At 42.3% G+C, this 24,494-nt stretch overlaps 1 protein-coding gene across 1 annotated transcript; it reads right to left on the reverse strand.

The window, feature by feature from the left end:
• Positions 1-8,644: 8,644 nt before the first annotated feature.
• ZNF326 (zinc finger protein 326) lies at positions 8,645-22,768 on the reverse strand. The gene is made up of 11 exons (XM_077452942.1): positions 22,603-22,768; positions 19,587-19,676; positions 18,804-18,879; positions 15,616-15,997; positions 13,816-13,996; positions 13,337-13,439; positions 12,640-12,787; positions 12,258-12,408; positions 11,775-11,905; positions 10,495-10,590; positions 8,645-9,279 (listed from the first exon to the last, which is right to left on the reverse strand). The coding sequence occupies exons 2-11, from the start codon at positions 19,627-19,629 to the stop codon at positions 9,094-9,096; spliced, it is 1,497 nt and encodes a 498-aa protein (XP_077309068.1). The 5' UTR covers positions 19,630-19,676; positions 22,603-22,768; the 3' UTR covers positions 8,645-9,093.
• Between the last annotated feature and the right edge of the window lie 1,726 nt (positions 22,769-24,494).

The following is a 24,494-nucleotide window of genomic DNA, read 5'->3' on the forward strand; positions in this document are numbered from 1 at the left end:
TGGACCCAGATGGGGCTCGGATAAGTATTAGGGGGGCTGCTGCACACAGAAGACATAGATGCAATGCATAGATACAATAAGATAACAAACCTGCCTTTACAACCCCTTTAAGGGCCACTGATGACTCAACTCCGTCTACCGAGGAAGCCCAATCACCGGGCTATAGGTGGGAGGAGTTGAGCCTGTGACATAATACATCAGAAAGTACTGATAACTTGCATGCTTTTTCTTACTACTCTGTAAATGTTTTTATTCAATAAATTGTTATAGCACAGAGCACTGCTCTTTGTGTTCCCTACCATGTTTATTCTGAGAGTGGCGCTCCTGATGTAGAGAGGAAAAGAGGAGTGTTCCTTCATTCCAGTGCTTTGGTAGAAGCTCTGTATACCCTGTAGTGGTGTTTCAAGTTGAGAATGCTGAAAGTTTGATGAGTATTAAAGAGGAGTGATCATCCATCTCAGTGCTGTAGCAGGAGGATACCTAATGAGGCTTTGCAGACTCTGTAGTGGGGTCTCCATTTGAGGTCTTTCACCTAGTGGTGGTGGTCACTGAAGATGTCACTAAGACTTGTCACATTGAATGTACTGTGCTGTTGATGGAGGAGATATATATATATAGATAGATATATATATATATATATATATCTCACATATGGACTGTTTATGATTAGAGTGAATATTGTAATAATTTCATATATACTATATTATATATATTTTTTTTAATTGCGCTGCACTTATTTTGAAAAAGCTTTTTCGAATGGATCAGATTGAAATCCCTGCTTCTCAGTAGAACTGTTCTAAACCTCCAAGAGCACATCAGTGACCACCACCTTACAGACACTTTTTTTTGGGGGGGGCGGGGTTTCCTGTGATGTAAAATAAAGTAAAGAGGACTCATTCAACCATCATTAATGAAAAAGTAACAGTGAAACTGAAAGATGCAATATCTAAATTCCACCATGTCTGGGATCCTTGGGTTGCTTATTTAATGCCTTCAGATTTTGACCATAGACTCATTGACTTGAAAAACAAGATTTTTAAAACAGCTTACCTGTAAAATCAGTTTCTTCGATGTATATCAGGGGACACAGAGCCATAGTACTTACTATGTTGGTTATAAGGCCACTGATAGGTGATGGACACTGGCACGCCCCTAAGGCAAGAAGTGTACTCCCTATATATCCCCTCCCACTACTGGGAGTCCTCAGTTTTGTAGCCAAGCAATACAAGTGTATACCAAGAAGGGAGGGATCTCTGTGTCCCCTGATGTACATCAAAGGATTTTACAGGTAAGCTGTTTTAAAAATCCTGTTTTCTTTTCTTACATCAGGGGACACAGAGCCATAGTACTTACTATGTGGTATGTCCCATAGCAATGACAACTGAAGGGAGGGAGACACAACAAAAAACTGGAGGCCAGAGGACTCATACTGCAGCATACTGCACCCAAAGGCAATATCCTCATGACCTTTAATATCGATATGATAAAATCTGATAAACGTATGAACCGAAGACCAAGTCGTGGCCTTACAGATATGAGCCATAGAGGCCTGATGATGCACCACCCAAGAGGCACTAATCGCCCTGGATGAGTGTGCTCTAACATAAGAAGGAAGAAAGAATTTTCTTCTTTGAGCTGAAGCTTGCACAATTACTTGACGAATCCATTTGGAAAATAGTGGATTTTGACGCTGCCTGTCCACATTTTGGACCCTCTGGCAGTACAAACAAAACACGTGTTTTGCGAACCTGAGCGGTCACCTTTAAATAGGCTCTGATCGCTCTTACTACATCAAGGGAATATAGTGCCTTCTCTTCCCTAGACTGAGGCTCTGGGAGAAAGAAGGAAGAATAATATCTTGGTTTAAATGAAAACCTGTTACCACTTTTGGTAGGAATTCAGGATGAGGACATAAAACCACCTCATCCTTATGCATGATCAAATTTGGCTCTTTACAAGACAGAGCCGCTAGTTCCGATACTCTTCTAGCAGAAGAAATGGCAACCAGAAAAGATTATCTTTCTTGTCAAAAGGAGCCAAGGGAATTTCTCGTAAAGGCTCAAACGGCTAATTCTGCAAAGCCAATAAGACCAATATTAAATCCCAAGGATTTAGAGGTGCCTTGATAGGGGGATTAATCCGTGTTACCCCCTGAATAAGCTACGCACCAAGAGTGGGAAGCAAGAAGCCATTGAAAAAAAAAAAAAAACACTGACAAGCCTGGCATCTGGCTTTTGATAGAAGTCAAGGCCAGCTTCATTTCAGATCCCATATGCAGGAAATCAGGGATCCTGCCTATGACATACTTCCTGCGGTGCCAACCCCTGGATCCACACCAAGAAACATATGCCTTCCAGACTCTATAGTAAGTGATTCTGGAAGCCGGATTTCTGGCATTAATCAAAGTAGACACTACCGAAGGAGATCACCCACTATCTTTTATAAAGTGTGATTTAACAGCAAAACCTGTTAAATTTTTCGTCCATAAGGTAGGATGAAATACCAGACCTTGTGTGAGAAGGTCGTGCCCCCCTGGTGGTTGATGTAAGCCACCGCCGTGGCCTTGTCAGACTGAAACCTGACAGGACAGTCCCGTAGCCTGACCGTCCCAGATTCTAGGGCCAGACATACTGCCTGAATCTTCCAAAATGTTGATAGGCAAGGTCATCTAACCTGGACCATCTCCCCTGGACAGAATCTTCCAGGGCTGCTCCCCAGCCTAGAAGGCTGACATCTGTTGGTATCCAGGAGACAGGTAATAAAGATTTTCCCTTTTGCTGGATAACAACCACCAATTTAGGCTTACACCAGGAGCCAAGCGTATTGGAAAAAAAACAATCTTTTTATTCCAGACCGACAGGATGGTGTTTTGAAGCAGTCTGAGTGAAAACTGCATGTAAGGGACGGCCTCGAAGGAGGCCATTTCCCCTAACAATCTCATAATCTCGCACAGCCAAATGGAAGGATTTTTCTTTGTTTTGATAAATTGAATTAGTCCTACAATGGAACAAATTCTTGTCTGGGGTAAAAACACTTTCTACTGTACGGTATCTATAACCAGCCCCAAGTGCTGTAATCTCCTTGATGGTTTTAAGGAGGATTTTCCTAAGTTAAGTATCCAACCCAGAGATTCCAGGTAGTTACAGCTGTGATCAGACTCTGGTTTAGACCTGAGACTGAATGATCTATTTAAAGAGGAAGTAAACCCTGATGAGTTTACTTCCTCCTTCATTCCCTGCAAAGGCAAAGCATAATGGACTACTATGCATCGCATAGTAGTCCATTATGTGTCACTTACCTGACACAGGAGCCAGCGAAGTCACCGCTGTCCCCTGTAGTCCGGCGCATCCATCTTCTCGGTGGGGTCTCGCAGCTCCGCCGCTGTCATTCATGCATGTGCACGGGAGCCGACACACGCGGCAGCTCCGTCGTTGGAAATGCTGCGCTCAGTACACCTGCGCGCCGCTATCTACGGCGCAGGCAAATATCTCCTAAACCATATAGGTTTAGAAGATATTTCTTGGGCCTACAGGTAAGCCTTAAAGTGGTGTTGCCACCAAAAAAATAAAAGCTGCTTAAAATTCGTAAAAAAAAAAAATAAATAATTGGCAAAAAAAAAATTTTTTACTCACCTCTAAATACCAGTTGCTAGGGGGTCCCTCGTAATCTGCCTTCTTCATTGCCCGGGCTGGTGACATCACTTCCCCTCGCGCCGCACATTCACCTGGGACCTGTCATGTGTCCCAGGTGACTGTACGGCGTATCACGGCGCCCTGCGCCGCTCGCGCATGCGCAGTGGGTGCCCAGCAGTGAAGCCACAGCCGGGTGCCCACAGTATGCATGACGGCGCCGCGAGCCGGAGAGCGAGGGGGGGGGGGGGGCTTCGTTCCCCCGCATCGCTGGACCCTGGGGCAGGTAAGTGTCCGATTATTAAAAGCCAGCAGCTGCAGTATTTGTAGCTGCTGACTTTTAATTTTTTTTTTTTTAGGGGGTACCCCACTTTAATCTAGGCTTACCTGTAGGTCAAAGTGTGTTGTAAGGGTTTACAACCACTTTAATGTAGATCTTCTAAATAGGCTAGGACCGTTATGCCTTGGGTCCTTAATCTGTCTAAAGGTGCCAGAATCTTTCAGAACACCCGTGGTGCTGTGGCTAAACCGAATGGTAGGGCCACATTTGAAATGATGATTTTATATTTCAAAGCGCAGAAATTACTGGTGAGTGGGAAAATTTGGCACATGGAGATATGCATTATTGATATCAATTAAAGCCAAAAACTCCCCTCCTTGCAGGATGGACACAACCGTTCGGATTGTGGGAAAGGATCGGATGTTTAAGTGCCGATTCAGATCTTTGAGATCTAGAATGGGTCTAACCTCTCAGTTTTGGTTCTGGAACTGTAAAAGGTTTCAACCAGACTCTGTGCCCTGTTCCACTAAGGGAACCTCTGATATCACCGATTGGGATAATAGATGATCCAGAGGCTAGAGAGACTTCTTTTTCTCTGGATCCTTGGGAACATTTTCCCTTAGAAAAAACGAGGAGATGGAAACTCTCGGAACTCTAATCGTAACCTAGAGAAGAAAAAAACTGCAGAAGCCACCCATCTGTCTTGACATTGTTCCTGCCAGATCTTGAGAATTGCAGGAGCCTTCCTCCCCACCCGAACGAGCGGTGGCGCCCCTTCATGAGGCTTTAGCATTCTTCTTTGTGGGCGTCCTGCCACAAGATCTCTTCTGACCCCAATGCTGCCCTTGTGGACTTTCCCTTGAACCGGACGGTTGAGGCCGTAGAGACTGCCTAGATGCCCCTGGCACAGGAGACAGCACGATTAAAAGAAATATTTGAACAACTTCTTTACCGGTAAAAGCTTTTCCCATCAGAGGTCCTTTGGTTGTACTTATCCAGATTGTCTCTAAATAGTCATTCACCATGAAAGGGAAAACTGGCTAAGAGCTTTTTACACGGTGCTTCAGCTGGCCAATTTTTCAGCCACAGAACTCTGCGAGAATGCACTAGTCCAATCATAAGCCATGAGGCTTCAATGATAGTCTTTCATAGCATATACTGCAAGACATAGTGAGTCTGATACAACACACCATTGTTTTTAGAAAGAAGTTCCAACTTTTTATCTGTTGGATCGTTTAACATATCGGGGAACTGGAGAAAGTGCAGAGAAGGGCAACCAAACTGATAAGAGGCATGGAGCAACTCAGCTATGAGGAAAGATTAGAGGAACTGAATTTATTCACTCTTGATAAGAGGAGATTAAGGGGGGATTTGATCAACATGTACAAATATATAAGGGGTCCATATAGGGAACTTGGTGTCGAGTTATTCACTTTAAAGTCAACAAAGAGGACAAGGGGGCACTCTTTACGTCTAGAGGAGAAGAGATTTCATCTCCAAATACGGAAAGGTTTCTTCACAGTAAGAGCTGTGAAAATGTGGAATAGACTCCCTGCAGAGGTGGTTATGGCCAGCTCAGTGGATTGCTTTAAGAAAGGCCTGGATTATTTCCTAAGTGTACGTAATATAACTGGGTACTAAAATTTATAGGTAAAGTTGATCCGGGGAAAATCCGATTGCCTCTCGGGGGATCAGGAAGGAATTTTTTCCCCTGCTTTAGCAAATTGGATCATGCTCTGCTGGGGTTTTTTGCCTTCCTCTGGATCAACTGTGGGTATAGAATTGGGTATATGGGCTGGTATATGTATGTGTATATATATGTGTATATATATATATATATATATATATATATATATATATGTATAGTAGATTTTATTTTATTTATTTTTATTTTATTTTTTTTGGTTGAACTGGATGGACTTGTGTCTTTTTTCAACCTGACTAACTATGTAACATCAGTGCATTATCCACCGGACATGCAAGATTCTTACTCACTAAGGCAATTGCAGCATCAATTGCTGGAACCAATTTTCTTCATAGGATAAAGTGTGGAGAATTTCTTGGGATAATATTGTTTATCCGGATGTTCCCATTCAGAATACATAAGCTTTTTTAGCCATTCATGAATTAGGAAAAAACATCCCCAGATGGAGGTTCTAATGGACCCACTATGGAGAGACATGGCATCAATCTTTTTTTCCAAATTACAAATGGTAGAAAAAAAAACCTTGGTGTGATATATACAGGGACTGAAGTGTTTTATGCAACAAGTTTCCCCTGACGGCTCAATCTGAGCAGTCGCATCCCTCTCAGAGGAAGACAATCTTTTGGAAATGGATTCAGTTTATAGTGAAAATCATTGACCTCCCTTTAGAGAGGTTGCCTGCCCCATTACCACTCATAGCCTGAAGCATTAAGCAGAGCAACTACCAGCAAAATAATGTACACTGCTAGGCTATAGTTCAGCACCATTAGCTGCTATTAATCCTAGCCTGGCAAAGAATAATGCGTTAAAGGGAAAGGCCTGTCACTAACCTGAACAAGCCACCCTCCTGCTCTGTCCCCCCACAGCCAGTAGTTACACAAACAGTGCTTAAACACTTCCATGCGTGGTTGGCGTCCAAGTTAGCCACTTCCCTCCTTTCCTAGGAAAGTTCTCACAAGCGGTAGCTCAGGCATCCTGTAACAGCAGACATGGTCCGGGGGGGGGGGGGGTAAACCATCTGCTGCACGTTCTGCTCATATACCCCCTGAAGAAAGGGATTAATATTGTGGCGCAGGAGACAACCCAGATGAGAAACGAAGGCTGTGCCCTTTCCAGCATCAGGTCGGTGAGTGCTCACTACAGCCTCCAGTGGTGGAGGCATGAACGCATTATACATAGGAGAAATTCGTACCTTTTCCTTGCAGCAGGGTTATCTGAGATAAATAGCCAATCTTCACGGTGGGCTCTGAGACTTAGGAACCGCAGGTTACCCACAATCTTGGACCTGCGACAGCACCCTGCCAGTAAAAACTTTATGGCCCTACTACCAAAAAGTACTGGATCCCAGGGTCCAGCTCTCTAAAGAGAAGCATTTGCAAGCAAAACCGTGTTTCTTTGGACACGAGGCACAGATACCATCCATTTAGCCCATAAAGATATCAGAACGGATCTGGTCAGCATGGCTAGCCCCAGCAGGGAAGCTTCCAGTGGAGCTCAGCATATCTTACTCATGATAAACACCTTAGACACTGGCCAAAAACAAAACCCGAGGACATGTAGTGAGAGGGGTTATCTAGGGAGTACACTTCTTGCCTTAGGGCATACCAGTGTCCATCACCCATCGGTAGCCCTACAACCCACATAGTAAGTACTATAGCGCTCTGTCCCCCGATGTAAAAAAAAAGCTTGATATTAGAGTCATACATGTGCTCAACTCCTTCTCTAAATTCTAAAGCATGACACGGTATGTATATTAGGTGGCTTATCGGTGCACAGAATACACGCTTGCCATTCAACAAGTTATTGCCACCTTCATTGTAGCGTATCAAATTGAACAAAAATAAGGCCCTGCTCTGGTGCAAAGAATCACCACTCTGGGCGGTCTGAGTGTTTGGAAGAGTGAAACATTCACCTAAGATTTTGCAAAGGATACCTTGCAGCTAGCTTTTGCCACTGCCATCAGTGAAGGCATTCTAAAGGCGTTCAACCATAAGGTTTGGGAGTAAGCTTGCCCAAGGGAGTACACAGCCATGTGCCATGTGTATACCGTCATGTAGCAAAGCCCTTACGGCAAAAAGTACCTTCCAAAGATCTCTAGGCGGAAGTGCTAGTAGTGTTACCTGTGGTGCAATTTAACCCATCAGTAACTTGCTGAACGGCAAGAATTTTATCCACCCAAGACCCAGCTCTGCAGCACTGAAATTTTGGCACCAAAGTTTTAAGTGTTTAGTTTATTCCAGTTTCCTGATATAGTTTTAACATCTTAACATATGCTAGTGAAGATGCAAACAAAGCAGGTACATGTTGCTGGCCCTGGAAAAAAGGTCCAGAGCTTTGCTTGTCATGTGGTTCTACACCCTCAAGGGGGGGGGGGTCTTCAGCTTCTGGGTTGGACCGGTCTTGGACCTGTACAATATCATGTAGCTAACAAAAAAAAAAAAAAAAATTCCAAGTAGTCCAAAATAGGTCAAGTCTCAATTTGGCTTTGGAACAGTAAATTGTTTTGCACAGAAGCAGCTTGTCGAGACCACTGCATAGTGGTCATGGTAAGCTGGATTACTTTCACCTGCGTGTGTGGAGCATGATCTAGCTATTGTGGGAGGATCACTTTCCCCTTACCTACAGCTTTTCCATCTATACAAAGCACAGATTATGGGTTCTCCTGTCATTATGGACTGCATTGGTAGTTATTTAACCCTTTTTCACTTGCGTAATTAACTTTAGCACTGCACTTATTTTGCATTTTATATATTGGAGTTTGTATTTGACTTGGGGTGCTAGGAGCTGTATCTTAGATTTTGCACTTATATTTCAAGTGCGTTAGCTATTTTGCAAAAAAAAAAAAATAAAACACCCTCAGAGGAAAAGCTGCAAAGCTTTGGATGGACAGACTCCACGTGGAAAGGACATTTTTCAAGTAAGCCTATACTAGGGATTTGTTAAAATTTATGTAGGGCACTGCCATTACAATATAGAGATTGTGAAAGTATGCAGTGACTTTAGACTAACAGTTAAGGCAGCAAAAAGAAAAACAGTTCGAGTTTAGATTTATTTGTTATCTTTGAGACACGGCCATCTAAGTAGCAAACAAAAATAGAAAAGTAAAAAAAAAAATGAAGCTTACACTGCCACATTACTTGGTGTCACAAACTACAATAAACACTAACTCTGTCCAACATTGTACAAATACATTCTGAGACTTCACAGCATTTTCAGGTTAAAAATACTAGGGCCTAGCATGGTGACAGAAAATAAAATGGCATTTTATCAGTTCACCCTGATAAATAAACCCATCAGCTAAAAATCAAATTGTATGAATATGCAAAGAACAAAAAAAAAAAAAAAAAAAAAAATACATAAGGAAGCATTTCTTTGCAAAACAGAACTTCAAATTTCCCCAAGAGGATAGATTTTGAAAGGATGGCACAACAGTTTAAAAAGGATGGATCTAAGGTCTACAGATTGATAAGTCCAATTATCTAATTTTCATCAGTTGAGGTCAATGGATCAGCAGTAAAGTCTTCTTCATTTTCTGCAACACTCTCCCCAGTGTTGGGTGCTGCAGCTGCCGCTTCACCCTCTGCTACAGTACCAGCTGCTTCGGCATCCTCCGTAACCGTTTCCTGAGTAGCTTCTTCAACATGAGTTTCAAATGGATTTTCACCCTTCATGAAGACAAGCAATGATCATAAATGTGGGATGTTCTAAAAGTTATAGCAGGCATTTGTTCTTAGAGTAACTTTGCCACCTTGCCCAATCAGTGGCTCGGGTTAAACCAACTAATCACCTGTTTCTAAAATGCCCCACCATCAAGCCTCATTACCAGGCACCCCAGTCCCAAACAAGTGCCTGGAGGTGGTATAGAAGCTTGATTTAGGTTTTGGAAAACATTTCATAAATTACTTCAAAGATTGAAATGTAAAACAGTGTCAAATCTAACCACCCACTCAGCAAGCTAATTTTAGCTATAATACAAATAAAATAAATCCCTGATGTTACGATTTAGTCTTAAGCCTAGTACACACTAGGGCACTTAAGTGTTAATACAGTTAGCTTCCTGCTGTGCTTTTGTGTTGTTACAGGAGGATGCTGCCCCTACCACAAACACTTCAGTCAGCACTCTCAGCCATGGGTGGCTGCTCTATTCTGACACTTCCAGACAGCTTTTGTCAGACCAGCTGAAGTTACCCAATATTCAACCTATATGTACCATGCTTTACTCTCCCCATAGCTGAACAAGTCAATATTTTTGTGGCAAAATATGAACAAACTATACCATATGTATACCAAACATGCTAGTATCCAATAAAGTGTACACCATGCTATACATGACAGATAAAAATAGAGCGCTCTTGTTTAGGGTTGTGTAGGAATCCCCAGGGGACAAGATTCTTGCCTCAAGATTTAAAGTCAGTGTGGGGTACATGCGTCACATTCATACTTTAGGTTACCGCAAATGCAACAAAGCATGCCAGCAATATGAGCGTCGGGCATTTCTTAAATAGCACATGCTTATTTGAGAATAAGGCAGCACATTAAAATTGGCTGCCTTTTCTAAACCTTTAAAAACACAATACAGTGGAACCTTAGATTATGAGCAGTTTTAGAAGAATGCTTGTAATCCAAAAGCACTCACATCAAAGCTGCTCAAGTCAATGAAAACTCAGAATTCGTTCCACAGCGACTATGGTATGCAGTATTGCAGGTGGCCAGGTTTTGCGCTCAGACACTTGGGAACAGTGTTTCCAAGCAGCTACGAATGTCACCAGCACCACTGGCCAAATGTGGTACTGCACAGAGCCTTGAATCCTGCTCATGTTATTGCTGTACATATGTAGCACAGATGTGAGATTGAACACTTAGGGACCTCATTAACTTACCTTCAAATAGAGTTCATATCTTGCCTTTACAAGTGGGTTGTTTAGTATGCTTGTTGCAGTCAAGATGCTTTCTCTCTTAATCTGATCTTTGTAAGCCTGGGGAGGAGCAGAAATGCATTACATGTAAATATCAGTTCCAGAAACAAAAAATAAAAAGGTTAAACCTACAGTGAACTTTTTTTCTTGTCCCAAGCAGGATAACACATTGGAAGTGTTCATGTAGCTTTTTTTATACCAATTCCAGCCTACCATAGAGCCAACTCCTGAGAAGCCATTATACGAGGATCATAGGTGCAGACTATGCAGTGTCATTGTTAGAGCCAGCAACCATCTTACAAGTAAAAAGGTGATCTGAGCAGCTCTATAGCTGCCCAACTTTTAGTGCTTAGGTGGGCCCTCCACCAGTTCCAGGTTCTCCTGCTCTAATGGAGAAAAGCCTGGGACTGAGGTAAGCAGTTGGGCGCACTAAAGATGAGGAACATCTGTTCTTACTCTGATGAACAAAGTCAGAGGCCAAGATGATGTAGTCACTTTGGTTTCAACTGATTGGTTGCTTTGTAGGGCAGAGGCAAGATCGGGGGTCCAATAGAACCCTTGATTTCTCATTACTGCACAAATTACAAGGGATGCTGCTCATCCCTTGCAAAAAGGGAACTTTATAGCAGCAAATCCTGCTCACAGGTAAGTGCACACAGGTTCCATATGCATATGTTAACAGCCACTGCACCACACATGAGGTAGTGCCACAAATGAAGCACCAAAGCTCACGTTTTAACCAAAATGATAACCAGTAAATGCTGGTGGAACTTTAGTCAAAAAAAATAGTTAGACAACTTAAAGTTGGCCCCTAATGCAGGTACAGCCATGCAACAAAAAATAAAATAAAAAAATAAATAAAAAATCCAACAATATACAGTCTCACCCCACTCTGCACTCAGTTGCTCTGCATTTTTAGGCACTGCCGACAGCCTTTAAGTGGAAAAACCCTCCTACCCTTTACTGCCAAGGAAACCGCTTCTGTGCAAAACCTCCATGTACTTCCTTGCGCTGGGATTTTTTAGCCCAGCCTTTTAGAGACAGGAAGTGCATACATAAAGCTGAAACCCTCCAACACTTTTCAGACTAACAGGCTGCCATCTTAACCTCTGAACTGCAGCTGCCATAGTACAGCACATGTGATCAGTCATTTAAAGTTGTTTGACAGTCAAGCCCACAGATAAGGGGTGGAATTATGTTCATGTTCCCAGGCATCTCAGTCATGACCAAAGCATATGTCTTACCAGCTTGCTCTTTGAATGATCAGCAGATTTAAGATGCAGCTGCACAGAGCTGTGTAAAGCAGGTACATAGACACTGCAGGCACTGCAGTGTACGGTTTCGACTTTCATCATGTGATCATCTGGTGTAACTCCTAAAAAAAACAAAAAAAAAAAACATTGGCTTACATAAACCATGGCAATAGGGTGAAGACGTAATTTAAATTATACTGAGAAAAGTCAAAATAGATTGAAGTGTAAGTGGGAAGAAAGGGGTTGCATCAAAAAATAAAACCTCACCAACCACCATGTGCCAGTATAATTTTGTTTTCATCCCATGGGACTTCCCCCTATTTCTGTAAGAGTGCACAAGGCTATCTGTACACTGCGCTAGAGAATGGGGATTATGAACAATTGATTTTGCAGAACAGAATTTTGGGCCAAGACTACCTTCTTGTTACAAGGAAACCACCATCTGCTACAAGGGAACACAAACAATCCACATACCTTCCATAATATCCTTCTCTTTCTCTGGAGCTTTTGCAGCTTCATTTTGATTTGGAGTCTGGGTCGGAGTAAGGGCCAGAGTTGGAGTCTGATTCTGGGTAGCCTGCGCTTTACGTGCAGCAGTTTTCTTATACTTGTTAACAATGCATTCCTAAAAGAAATATTGGATGGGGTTAAAGTTAAAATGCAAGTAAAATGAGGGAACATTCGAGTCTCAAGATGAACACACTTTTTCACTCTTGCTTTATTAATCCAATCCCAATTTCTGATGGAATGTCGAGTGTTAAGACACAGGGGTGTCTTCTGCTATCTAAAGGCTGGCAGATACTTGCCAATACATCTTAAATCTACTGCCCATTTGAGGCACTTTGAAGTTACTTACATGCAAAAATTCCATTACAGGTTTGTCAAATTTAGTTTGTTTCTGGATATGATCAAGCATCTCCTGATGAGCTTCACTGGCCAAGTGATCCTCAATACCCTTTTCTTCAAATGATCTGAACTTGCAGAATGAGCATGTAAAAGCCATTCTGAAAAAAAAAAAAAAAAAAAGAAGAAAACCGAACATTACATGTATTTCTATAGAAATTGTAAACATCAAGTCCACTATTTAATTTTTTTAACTCCCGCAGACTGTCAGACATGCCTCCAAATGCCAATTATGCAGGATAGTTTGAGTAGTCTAGATTTTATGACCTCAGCTACTCAAACACATCTTAGACTAACCTGAAAGTGTTAGAGGGAATGAAGTCAAACCAATTCATAACACCCCCCCCTTTATAAAGCCTGTATTTTTAAGGGGAAAAGCTAGCCAAAGTAGAAAGATTTAATGAAAATGCAAGTCATTCCCTCAAATAGGTCCTCACTGTTCGTTAAATATGGCTTCCAGAACACACCCAATGCATGCATCAGATGCTGGAGAACATAGCTCTTGAAAAAGAGCAAAATGACCATCACTACTGAATTATTAAGAGTCATCTCCAAGCACTAAAGCAATCACTCAGGGAGAATTAGACACTTGCAAAGCATCTTCCCATCAAAATAACACTGCTTCCCCAGAAGTAAAAGCAGACATGTACCCATCGCCATATTTTTCACTGTTCTTCTCTCTTCTACGCCTCTGCTTCTCCCTCCTAGCCTCTGTGCGGCGCTTCTCCTCCTCTTCTGGGTCAACTGGCTCTGCTACAGAAGGAGAAATGGAGATTAGAATGATGTTTGACAGCAGAGACTCAAGAACAATGTCCAGACTACTAGAGTAATAAATCACTGTACATAACTGCATGTGGTCTAAAGGGACAGTTAACAGAATAACGACATTCCAATTTTGGCAGCCCATTATTTGAGCCAACATGCATAGTATTGCAGTACCATGCAATTAGGTAGCCAAATGCGCTGTGGTTGTATCAATCACTTGGTGCGTCAATAGCACCCATTGGGGTCTTGCAAGGGCAGCCCGTTTGTAACACGGCACATGATTTTCCTGCCCCCAAGGTATGATTATCCAACTCACAGGACCAGCACAAAAAGTAAAATATATACACAGTACAAAAGCACATACCTGGTGCAGGAGCAGGCTTGGCAGCTTGGTTTGCACCAGCTTTTGCCAGCTTTGGTTTTTTGCCAAAACCTACAGGAGCCTTGAATGGCTGAGCCATCTTCCTCTTAATTCCTCTTGCCATTCCACCAGACAAAGGCTGGGGGGTATAGTCCATAGCAGGCCTGCGCATACCACGAGCAAGCTGCAGAAATTGGGCAATTTAAAGTTAGCACATGCATAACTATTTTTTCTACTATCATCCCTTACTGTACCTGAGAAGGCTATTGTCATCTCAAGACAGCAATAAGGGAATTCTATGTTTATTCAAGGTAGAACCCACATGCCCCAGAAATACAAAATACATGACACATTACAGGTGTTTATTAAAGGTGCAATGCATTTCTAAAATAAAAATAAAAAAACCTAACTAAAAATCAAAGAGGGGCCTCACTATTTAGTTAACAAAAAACAAACATTAACCCCCATTAGCTTAAAAAAAAAAAAAAAAAAAAAAAAGCATGCATTTCTAAGCCCTGCTTCAAGCAGTATTAAACCCAAAAATATATATTGCACATTAGATGCCTTTGCTGCATGGTTTTGAGGGTTTTTCTCCTTGTATTGTCACCTGGTGATCTGTGAAACATTTTACATTAGACTGCCTACACGCTGGATGAAGCGGCAACAGAAACTTGGGCAGGGGCGTTCTATACTAGCAGATTTAAAAGCGCCAAAACAAATTGAACGCAAACACTTTAAGCTGTTACAGCAACAGTTTAATTGGGCATAAAGTGGGATATAGGTTTTAAAGAAAAAAAGTGATCATTGCAAGCACCTCCGTCAGTGGTAAATTGCCGTGTTATGTTGAAAGGCAGACTTACTGGCCAGCTCATACAGGTGAAATTAAAAAGGAAAGCCTAAAATACAGCCAACATCTAAAACAATTGGTAAACTGAAATGAATGTGTGCCTTTGGGTTTAATAGCACTTACTGGGGAAAAAACATTTGGGCCAAATATAATGCAAACAATGGCTTAAGTCACATGGATCAACAGTGGTACTTAATGCTATTAGGCATGTGCCTAACAGAACTAATCTGGTTTCTATCTAGGAGTCAAAGCCCCTTAAAAGCAGACATCTAAACAGGACTCTAAATAGAGCCCCCCCCCCCCCCATATATAGTTGATGCTGATTAATGCGGAACAATCTGACAGTCTGGGTATTATGCCACCTCACAAGATGTTCCTCCTTACCCAGGATGTTTTGCATCATTGACACAGAATGCCATGTTCCAATTTAGTCAGCACCAAAACACTAGGACTAGAGTCCAGATCTATGACAGCATTTAGAAGTTTGGAACAATTACATATATAATGTTAACAGTCTAGGATATGCTTAATCCAAACAGGTTTATATGGCTTTGGGATATTCCCAAAAGTTAATCTTGTCTGCTCAGAGTGTCTAACATAATACATTGCACCTTTAACCTACTCAGAACTTCAAAAAGGTCTGTGTGTAACCTTTTGCATTTGTTTTTAATCAATCTATTATGAGATCAAGGAAAACCAGATATCCTTGCAGCCACAAAGCATGCTAATTATATGGTACTTCAATTTTTCTTTCACAAGAAAAGAATGTACCAAATACTCCCCATGTGACTTTTAAAGCATGTATTCTTTAAGAGTCAGCTTTTAGACTGGGAGTACAACACACAAGCCTCTAAGCAGATTTGCAATAAAGATGGACATTGCGCCATTTTAAAGTTCTGGGCTTGAAATCATTAAAAGTGACTATCAAAAAGAATCTGAGAAGATTCTATACTTACTCCTCCTCTGCCACGGCCTCTGCCTGCTGCTGGTCCTCCAAAAGCACCGTCGGGGTATGCAGGCATTCCTCTTCCCCGAGAGCCTACTGCTGCAGGCTTCATATAGGGTGAAGAAAAACCGCCGTAGGAAGAGTAATTGTCTCTTCCTCTGTCCTCCATAAACCCAGTCCTCACTTTCGCTCGTGGGAAAGACGGATCCCAGTTGGACCCGCCTTGGTTTCTAGCATCAAAAGAGTCAACGCTATTCCGGTATGGGTTGTCATATCGGCCATCATAACTATCTCCGTAGCCTTGATCGGATTCATTATAACCATAGCCAGATCTGTACAGATCTCGCCCACCCACAGAAGACCTGGAGTCAAAAGACTCATAAGGTCCAAACCTGGAAGAATTGACGTGAGGAGAAAAATAAATGTAAGCTTACTAGACAAAGCAGAACAAAAAAAAAGCATCAGTTGACATTTATCAACTTTACATTAAATCTTAAACATACAATACCTAACCTCTGTCTTATAGCAGATGCTGATAAAATTATGCTTAACAAAACTAGCAAATATTCCTTCATAAAAAAGTGGTGCGCTAACCTTATAACAAATTAAAGGGGATATGAAGGTACACTTAAAGGGGCTTTGAAAATATCTATGGGCTTTACAGTGCACATTTTTTTGATCAGCCAATGCACTTTTGCTGATAGTTTCCATGAAAACACTAAAATTAAAGTTAGGGCCAATTGAATGTAACATTTATATAAAAATGTTCAGTCACCATTTCAGGAGGTAAATTAAGTTGAATAAATGCTTGGTTAAGAAATTTAGATAACTTCTTGCAAGATTAAGAAATAAAGCACATCTAAAGCAAATACTGTAGCTTTGTATAATGTGGGGAAGTGTTAAACCCAGTGAGATTTGAATGGTCATGTGCCCCACTGGGGAGGATTAACACCTCTGGCCTAGTGACTAGTCATTGATGAAAGATGTCTGCAGTTTTACAGTTGTCACCAGAACTGAAAGAATAAGTATTCCATTTGAGACCCCAGTTCAAGTGACAACTGTACACGCAGCATGTCTCCAAGACCAGAAACAGGAAAGTCTCAATAGACCAGACTGAGCAAAAAGCAAACCTTTCCCAACTTTACACAAAGCCATAGCTTGGCTTTAGTTGCACTTTAACCATCTTTCTTGAAATAAGACAGCACATAAGCATGCACAGAATAAAAAGTTGACTATAATCTAAATATTGCAAACAAAAGTATTTTCAAAAAATAGACAGCCAAAACAGACAATTTCAAGTAATGACATTTGTGTCTTAGGTTTTATATTGAAGCTGCAAATCTAAAGTAAATGCTCAACACAATTCTCAAATAACCCCACAATTCTACTTTATATTTTGGGTAAAAGTTAGGTGTAGGTAATCCATGCAAACAACTGAAGAGCTAGCAAAGTAAATTCCTTTGTCATTCTCCAGTTCATGCTTCAACTATTGCATCTGAACATTTACCCAAAGCCTCAAGACTATAATCCCCTTGTCTACAGTACATCCATCCTCTGCCCCAACACTAAAGTTGACCATACACACTACAATTTGCACAACTCCTTCAGATTAATACATTTTACCAGTTCTGTTTAGGCATGTCCTCATTACAAATCAATTTGTTATATAGACTTGTCCATGCACAACATACTTGATAGCAGATCTAAAAGGAGGAGGATTCTTGTACAGTGTATGGCCATCCTAACAAGTAATGTTTAATATTCGTCTACCAGCTGATCTGACTACCTCTATCTGCCAGCACCAAAGCACAGCTGTGATGTGAACATGTGGCTTGTGTTCAGGTGGAGTGGATAGCTCTGACTGAACATATTCAATAACTCACATGAGACATTGCCACATCTGAGCTTAAGGACAGGCTTAATAAAGCTACACAGGCCCTGTATAAGAAAGCTGCCCATAAGATCTTGTTTGGAAAAGGATGTAGGACATTAAAAGGCCAAGTAAATGTAATCATACCACCCAATAGTTCACACTTAAGGCGAGTCACCAAGACATCCACTGGCTAGCTATCCAGTGTTAAACATCCCTTCTACAAAATCTTTGCAGTTATTTGCCCGCTAGCACAAACAGACCTAATGCCATTGACTTCCAAGTTATCTGCAGACCAACCAACTGAAGTTCAAAGACCTGGCCTCACATGTGCCAGGAGCAGATAAGGGACTGGAAAGATTCTGCAAAAGGCTGTGAAAGATATCCAGCGAGAACCATTTTAGGCAATTACATTATAAAATGCCATGCACAGGAAAGGTTACTCTAAATAGTTACCTTTTTAACATAAGTATAACCCAGTTATTACATTGACGCTTTCCAACTTAGATGGATAAAGGCGGTCAAGTGTCTAACTGTCCTAAACACCAGTTACAGCTTCCAGAAGAGACCAGAAGTACTCAATATACAACCCCTCTCAGGTGAGCTTTGCCAAACCCTGAAAGGGTAATCCACAGGAGGCTCAGTCCACTGCACCGAGATACAGGGAAGGCATTAAATTGCTCAGACTGATAAGAGGCATATAGTGAGTGCACAGGTTTAGGAACCACCACATACCCTCTACGCCAAATAAAGAGGCAGTTCCACTAGAAGCCAACTTTTAGGTTCTTGGGCAACATGAATACCTTGATGGGACAGATCTGGCAAAAGGTAACCCAATTCTACATCACTAAGGGAAAAAATGCACTACAATCGCAAAAGGTTCAGGTACCATTTTTTAATGGCACCCAATGCAGTGAATTGCATTTCACGAAGCTAGTCACCAAGCAGCACAAGCTTCTTTTAGGCAACAAAAGTCACGTGATGCAACTTGACATACAAATTGCATCAAAACCACATTGTTATAGGTGCAAATCAAAAATGTCACCTGAACCTGCGTGTTACAATTTAGTGCATTTGAGATCAGGCAGAACTGCAGTGATTCCAAAACACCAAGTGTGAATGGAGCCTCAGATCATTTTAAAACTGTTACATCATATAATACATCTCTACATATTCCCATCTACCTTAACTAAAAATTAAATTTAACCCATACATTGTTTCCAAGTCAAACCCAATTAATCTTTGCAACCATGGATAGATTACACCCCATGACTTCATCAATCCCAGCAATCACCAGTGATGATAATCACATATGGGGCCAAACTTACCTGTCACTACCGCTGTCCATGCCATAACTGTCCATACTTCGGTCATAGCTCCCGTGCCCATATTCACGGACTGCACCTAAAAATCATTCACAAGCAGGTTATTTGAGGTCTCCCTTAAAGTGTAACATCTGCTTATTTTCCTTTTCTAAAAGAATGCAAGAATAGTGGGACAATAAACACTAAAGGAAAACAAAGCAGGGAGAACGGAATTATATTGTAAAATGTGTTTACTGAATTTGACACCCCCGCAACAGTACATAACCACACTCTTCCAAAGTAATAAGGCTAGCTATATACATTAATGCTCTCCTACGGTTATACCAATTTTCCTATGCCTGCTAAAAGGGGTGGAGGAATCCAACACCTCTGATTATTGTATGGCAATAGCCACAGCACCTACAACGGTCTGGAATGCCTGACAATATTGCACCCGGTTCAATTTAATCACTTTGTTGAAACCAGGTGGTATCAACAGGGTCAACCACAGTTCTACCGTCAGGCAATTTAGGCCGGGTTCACTTATGTGACTTAGATGCAGATTTCACCACATCCAATTCACATGACAGGAGTGTGACCAGCTCTCAATGGAGACAGTTCACATGTCTGGGGGCAGCCATGGAATGCACAGGAGGGCTCTGCATTTTTTGGCAGCAAAAATTTGGGCCCCCCGATCCAGACCCGAGACAGTGAATGAGGACACACTGGACCCCCTGCTTCAAGTCGCTCTGCACATAGCATGAACCCAGCCTTAGCAGGTCCAGAAACAACCATGAGACCACATACCTCCAGCCATTCCCCAAGATTTTCTGCCAGGTACTCCGTCCATAGTTTTGAAAAAGATTTATTCCTGTGGATTCTTTGACTGCTGATGTCCTACAAAAAAAAAAAAATTAATAATAATGTTTCATTTGGCATCGTACAACAGCTAGTACATGTTTAGAAATGGAAAGAACTCAGCTGTTGCATACCTCACCCAGCCCAAGAAGTGAACAGGTAAAAAGCATTAGCTCAATTCAGCAAAGCCATGCCCCCAGAGGGTGTGGTCTGGATGAAGCAGCTTCTACGGCTGGGCAAGGTGTGCAGCAGCCAAACCATTTCTATAGCAAGCTTTGGGTCTGGACAAACTTTCCCCACCTGAGCCAGGTGTCCCCTAAGCATGTATTGGGGGATACCAAAAAGCTTAGTTTGAGAAAGAGGAAATTAGAAATGCCAACTGAAGCTCCATTAGATTTACTTTCACCCCCCGAAAGCTCAATAGGCAAGGGGAAATGTGAAACCTGCATCTGCCAGACAGAAAAGCATTTTACTACTGTTACACACACTGGAGCTCAAGATATCCATAATCTTACCAGGGTTCCAACAATCCACTAACCAAAACAAAATGTTCCAGGCGACGCAGTCCAATCCTTGCTTCAACAGCAATTGACCCAACCAACTACTGCCAACTTACGTATACAAAATTTTGCACACACTATATACAACTGGTTAACAAAATGCAAACTTGATCCAACGAAAGACATTTAATGGGAAAAAGATTTACCCATAGCTCTCTAGGCAAATAAGATATGGCGATAAAATATAAAAGTCTTTGATTTGCATGGTGCAACGAAAAGGCTTACAATGAATTTTCATGGCAAGCCATTTCCTGTCCTGGTGGGAGGAGCTCTACATCTCAAAGGCTATCACAGAAAAAAAAAAATCCCCCGGAAACACATTAAACTGACAAAAAGACTGAACAATGCTGCCTCCCACCTCAGGCTTAACAGCTGCTGCTGAATTCGTTTGGCCAAATTCCCCAGCCCACACACAGGAGACAATAGAAAAGCAGATTGTGAGACTGCCACTATCTTACAAGGCCCCTCCCCAAGTATGGTTCTAAATCAGAAATGTTTGAGCTTACTAACCAGGCCTTTTATATTTATATTCTTAAATACACATAAGCTAGATCAGCAGTGTGTAGATTGCTGCATTCACATTGCCTTCTCACTACACAGGCCATAGATTACACAACCCTCTAAAGGCCAAGACAAAGCAGAACTGAAAACAGCTTAGATCAAGTAACAAAATTTGATACTGAATGCAAGAAGATACTCTAAAGCCTTCTGTGTGCTCCGAATTCAAATGAAACTCAAGTAGCTAAATCTGTATAAAGGCAGCTACACATTGGAGAACTTACCTGGGAAGTATAAAATCTTTATATTCAACCCCCACCCCCCAAATCATTTCTCGTGATAATAAACTCAGGATTGAGACAGTGAATGTAGCCAGGTGCCTGTTTTACAGAGCAGGGAGAATATTTAACTGCTTCCGTCTTCATAACCCTACCCCCGCCCTTGTGATCTTCACAGGCTGCAGCCATTTTCATACAGACAATACCATGCACACGGAAAGCATGACCCTGGTCCAGATCGAAAGTAGTCCTAATAGTATTAATCCACCATGTGCGTGCACACACACACCACACACTAGCCTAGGCTCACTAGTCCTGCTGCAGAATTGTGTTTTGTAGCACATTTTGATTAGATGAGACTAGATTTTACACACAAAACTACCAAATATACTATAGAGTATAAGGCAATCCCATACATCTTTCTACAGTTATCCAGACAAGTTCTCAGAGGGCCCATGATCAGAAAGAAAAAAAAAGACACCTTCTACAGGAGTTGTAGTCTGCCTGTAGAAGCAGCTCAGAGGCAGGAGAAAAAAAAACACAACTGGTTTGCTTTAGAGCTTTGACATGGAATAAAAAAAAAAAAACTATTGTAGACAAGACCAATCTTAGGATGGCAGACAATCACAGAACACTGGCCTTGTAATGCACTAACTAGAGACAACCAATACCTCTAATAGAACAAAGCAGAGAGATCATATAACTATTGGATCCTACTATACATGGTTAAGAGCCTAGTGCTTGCAAGCCAATAGGCTAAGAGGTTACACACCCTCCCAAGAAACAGGCTCAATCTTAAAGCCAGCACAAGGATTTAGGAGACATGTATGTAGACAGAGCTATTTTGCATGTTTTCTAGCATACATTTCCTGCATAATGACCAATAACCCCCTCCCCCAGTATCTGGCATGCAAGCACAGATTATTGGATTCTGTTACAAATCCGAAGACAATGCATAGGACACCCGTGTTGAGGTCTCCATTGAAAACAATGCAGTTGTGCTCACAGCCGTAATAAAAAGTAAAGAGAGGGCTCGTTTATGCTTTATCTATGGGCCATGTGATATGAAGCCTTAGGCCTCTATGGCCATCTTTTTTTGTGATGCAATATAGCGCGCCATTTTGTTTATGGAGCAATGCACAGCTTATTAAAGCTCAGCAATGAACCATGACATGGAATATTCTACATCGGCTGTAACGTAGAGTATACGTTGCAATACGGACAATGGGGATGAATGAGGCCTCACAGATCATTTGGGGGCTTTCTACCAATAGGATCCCGAGTATAAAATTATTCCAATCTGCAATTGGCACTACTCTGATCCGCCCAATGAGAAATGAGATTTACAGTCATGTGACTAACAAGAGAAAATTATATATCTCCTCATATAAAGCTGTTACAGCTTAGAAAATTTTAAAAACACTACATAGATATCGCCAATAGACATTCCATAAAAGAGCTCGCTTTCCAGGGCTTTCCCTATCCCCGGTCTAATCTCCAGCACACAGCGCGGGAAGCGAACAAAGGCGCGGCCGGCCGCCATGTCACACATCCCCGCCACCTTCCTGTGACCTCTGAGGAGAGAGCACCGCTCACTGCACACTCCCCAAACACCCACCGCCGCCTCACCTCAATCAATATCCGAGCAGACTGACTTAATTCCGGGTAAGCCGAGCGTTCCAAGAGACCTGTGTTCCTCACCAGTCGCCTGCTACAAGATGGAGACTCGCTTCCTCCTGCGTGCTGCAGAAATGGCCGTCGTGTGGGTGACGTCAGCGCTGTCCCGCCCACTCCAATACGGGCTGTGATTGAACGTTTGCTTCACCTGACCCCGCCCTCCCTTTCTTCGGAAGGTATGGGAAGGTCTCTTTGCCACGGACACGCCCACAGGCGCTTTGTTCTGGGGTTATGTAATTGGTTCGGAATGTTACAATGCGGGCGGATAGCTGTGGCGCCAAAGTTAGTGCGGGGACTAATTCTCTGCTCAGGGATATAGACACCTCACTCAATGTAGTTCGGCTGGCGCAGGGATACCATTAACTGAAAACATAAAGTATATACGTGCTGACCTGACAACCAATGTAAACGGATCTTTTATAAAGAGGGTGGGCAATTTTCAGGCGTAACCAATGTAAAGGCGGCTTCTTATAAGGGAGGGGCGCGTTCACTGGCCGCCATCTTGAGGAGCGAGGGCACCTCTACCGAGTAATTGTGTAATGGGAGGGGGATGGGAATTTCCCTCAACCATTAATATGAAGGCCATATTATGAGGCCTCGTGCACGCTGGATGTTATTACAGATGCTGGTTTGGGCTTCAGGTGTTTTTTTGTTTTGTTTTTTGCAGCCAGTAAATTCCCCAGCATATTATCCTGTTTATCCATGTACACATAGGTTGTTATCAGCGTTTACTGGCTGGAAAAAAAAAACAACCAGTTTGAGTCCTGGTTCTCACTGGTGCAGGTACTAGTGTGGTTCCTGCATCGCATTTCACAGGCAGTTCATTCCGCACATCGCTTCGGGTGTCAATGTAAAGTTAATGACGCCCCTAAATAGGATGACATGGCTCTGAACACCATGTAATCTGATTCCAGTGCAGACCAAAAAAAAAGGGTCCTGCGTCATTTTGGTGCAAATGTGACGCGATTCCAGCCATACAAACTGCCTGAATTTGCATCACACAGACCTCGCATGTGATGTGGTGCGAATCATATCACTAGTGTGAGCCCAGCCTGAAGAGGAGTTTTTTAGCTTCAAAAACACTAAGCCGGGTCCACACCGAGTGCGACTTTGAAGTTGGACCCCAGCGCGCCTTCTTTAACCTCTTCCAGGTCATCAGATGGCGGCGCAGCTATTGTTCCAGGTGGATGTCATATTGAAGCCTCCCAGAACAACCACTCTCACGCATTATGGCCATCGGTGGTGCGGTGTGATCTATACCAATCTCAGTAAGGAGCCTCTGACGTAGGCGCTTCACCACATGATCAGCCGTGTCCATTGGACTGCACTTCCAAGTGCACTTGTAGTGCAAAGTGGATTTGCCTTTAGTAAATAAACCCCTTTATATCAAACCGTATCTGTGCAGTGTTTTTTTGTGAAAATATATATTTTTTTGAATTAAAAAATAAGAAAACAGTAAAGTAAGCTCAATTGTTCTATATTGTGAAAGATAATGTTACACAAGTAAATTGATACCCAACATGTCATGCTTTAACCACATGCCGAACGTGCCATAGCCGAAAGACGACTACAGCTTATTCTGGGAGGGCGACTCTGGAAGTCCTCCCAGAATCTTCCCCCTTTAGGCTAGGTTCACACTGGAGCGGCTACGAGAACCGGATGTGATTCGCACCGCACTGCAGTGCAAATCACATCCGATCTCTGTGCGATGCGAGTTCAGCCATACAGGCTGAATTCGCATCGCACCGGCCGCAAACTCGCACAGGACCCTTTTTTTGGTCCGCAGCAGAATCGGATTGCATGGGTGTTCACACCATGCGATCCGATTCCTGTCCGAGTTTGCA

The sequence above is a fragment of the Lithobates pipiens genome, unplaced genomic scaffold (genome assembly GCF_037356315.1).
Source record: "Lithobates pipiens isolate NorthernLeopardFrog02 unplaced genomic scaffold, aLitPip1_a1.2 Scaffold_23, whole genome shotgun sequence".
In the NCBI taxonomy this organism is placed as follows: domain Eukaryota; kingdom Metazoa; phylum Chordata; class Amphibia; order Anura; family Ranidae; genus Lithobates; species Lithobates pipiens.

Bases quoted from the DNA above. Each gene is read 5' to 3' on its own strand.
- ZNF326 (XM_077452942.1), bottom strand. From the start codon at position 19,629: ATGGACGGAGTACCTGGCAGAAAATCTTGGGGAATGGCTGGAG. The intron at 18,880-19,586 runs GTATGTGGTCTC...AATGATTTTTAG, and splicing joins ATCTTGGGGAATGGCTGGAG to GTGCAGTCCGTGAATATGGG. The intron at 10,591-11,774 runs GTAAGACATATG...GCTCCTCCCCAG, and splicing joins ATCATTCAAAGAGCAAGCTG to GCTTACAAAGATCAGATTAA.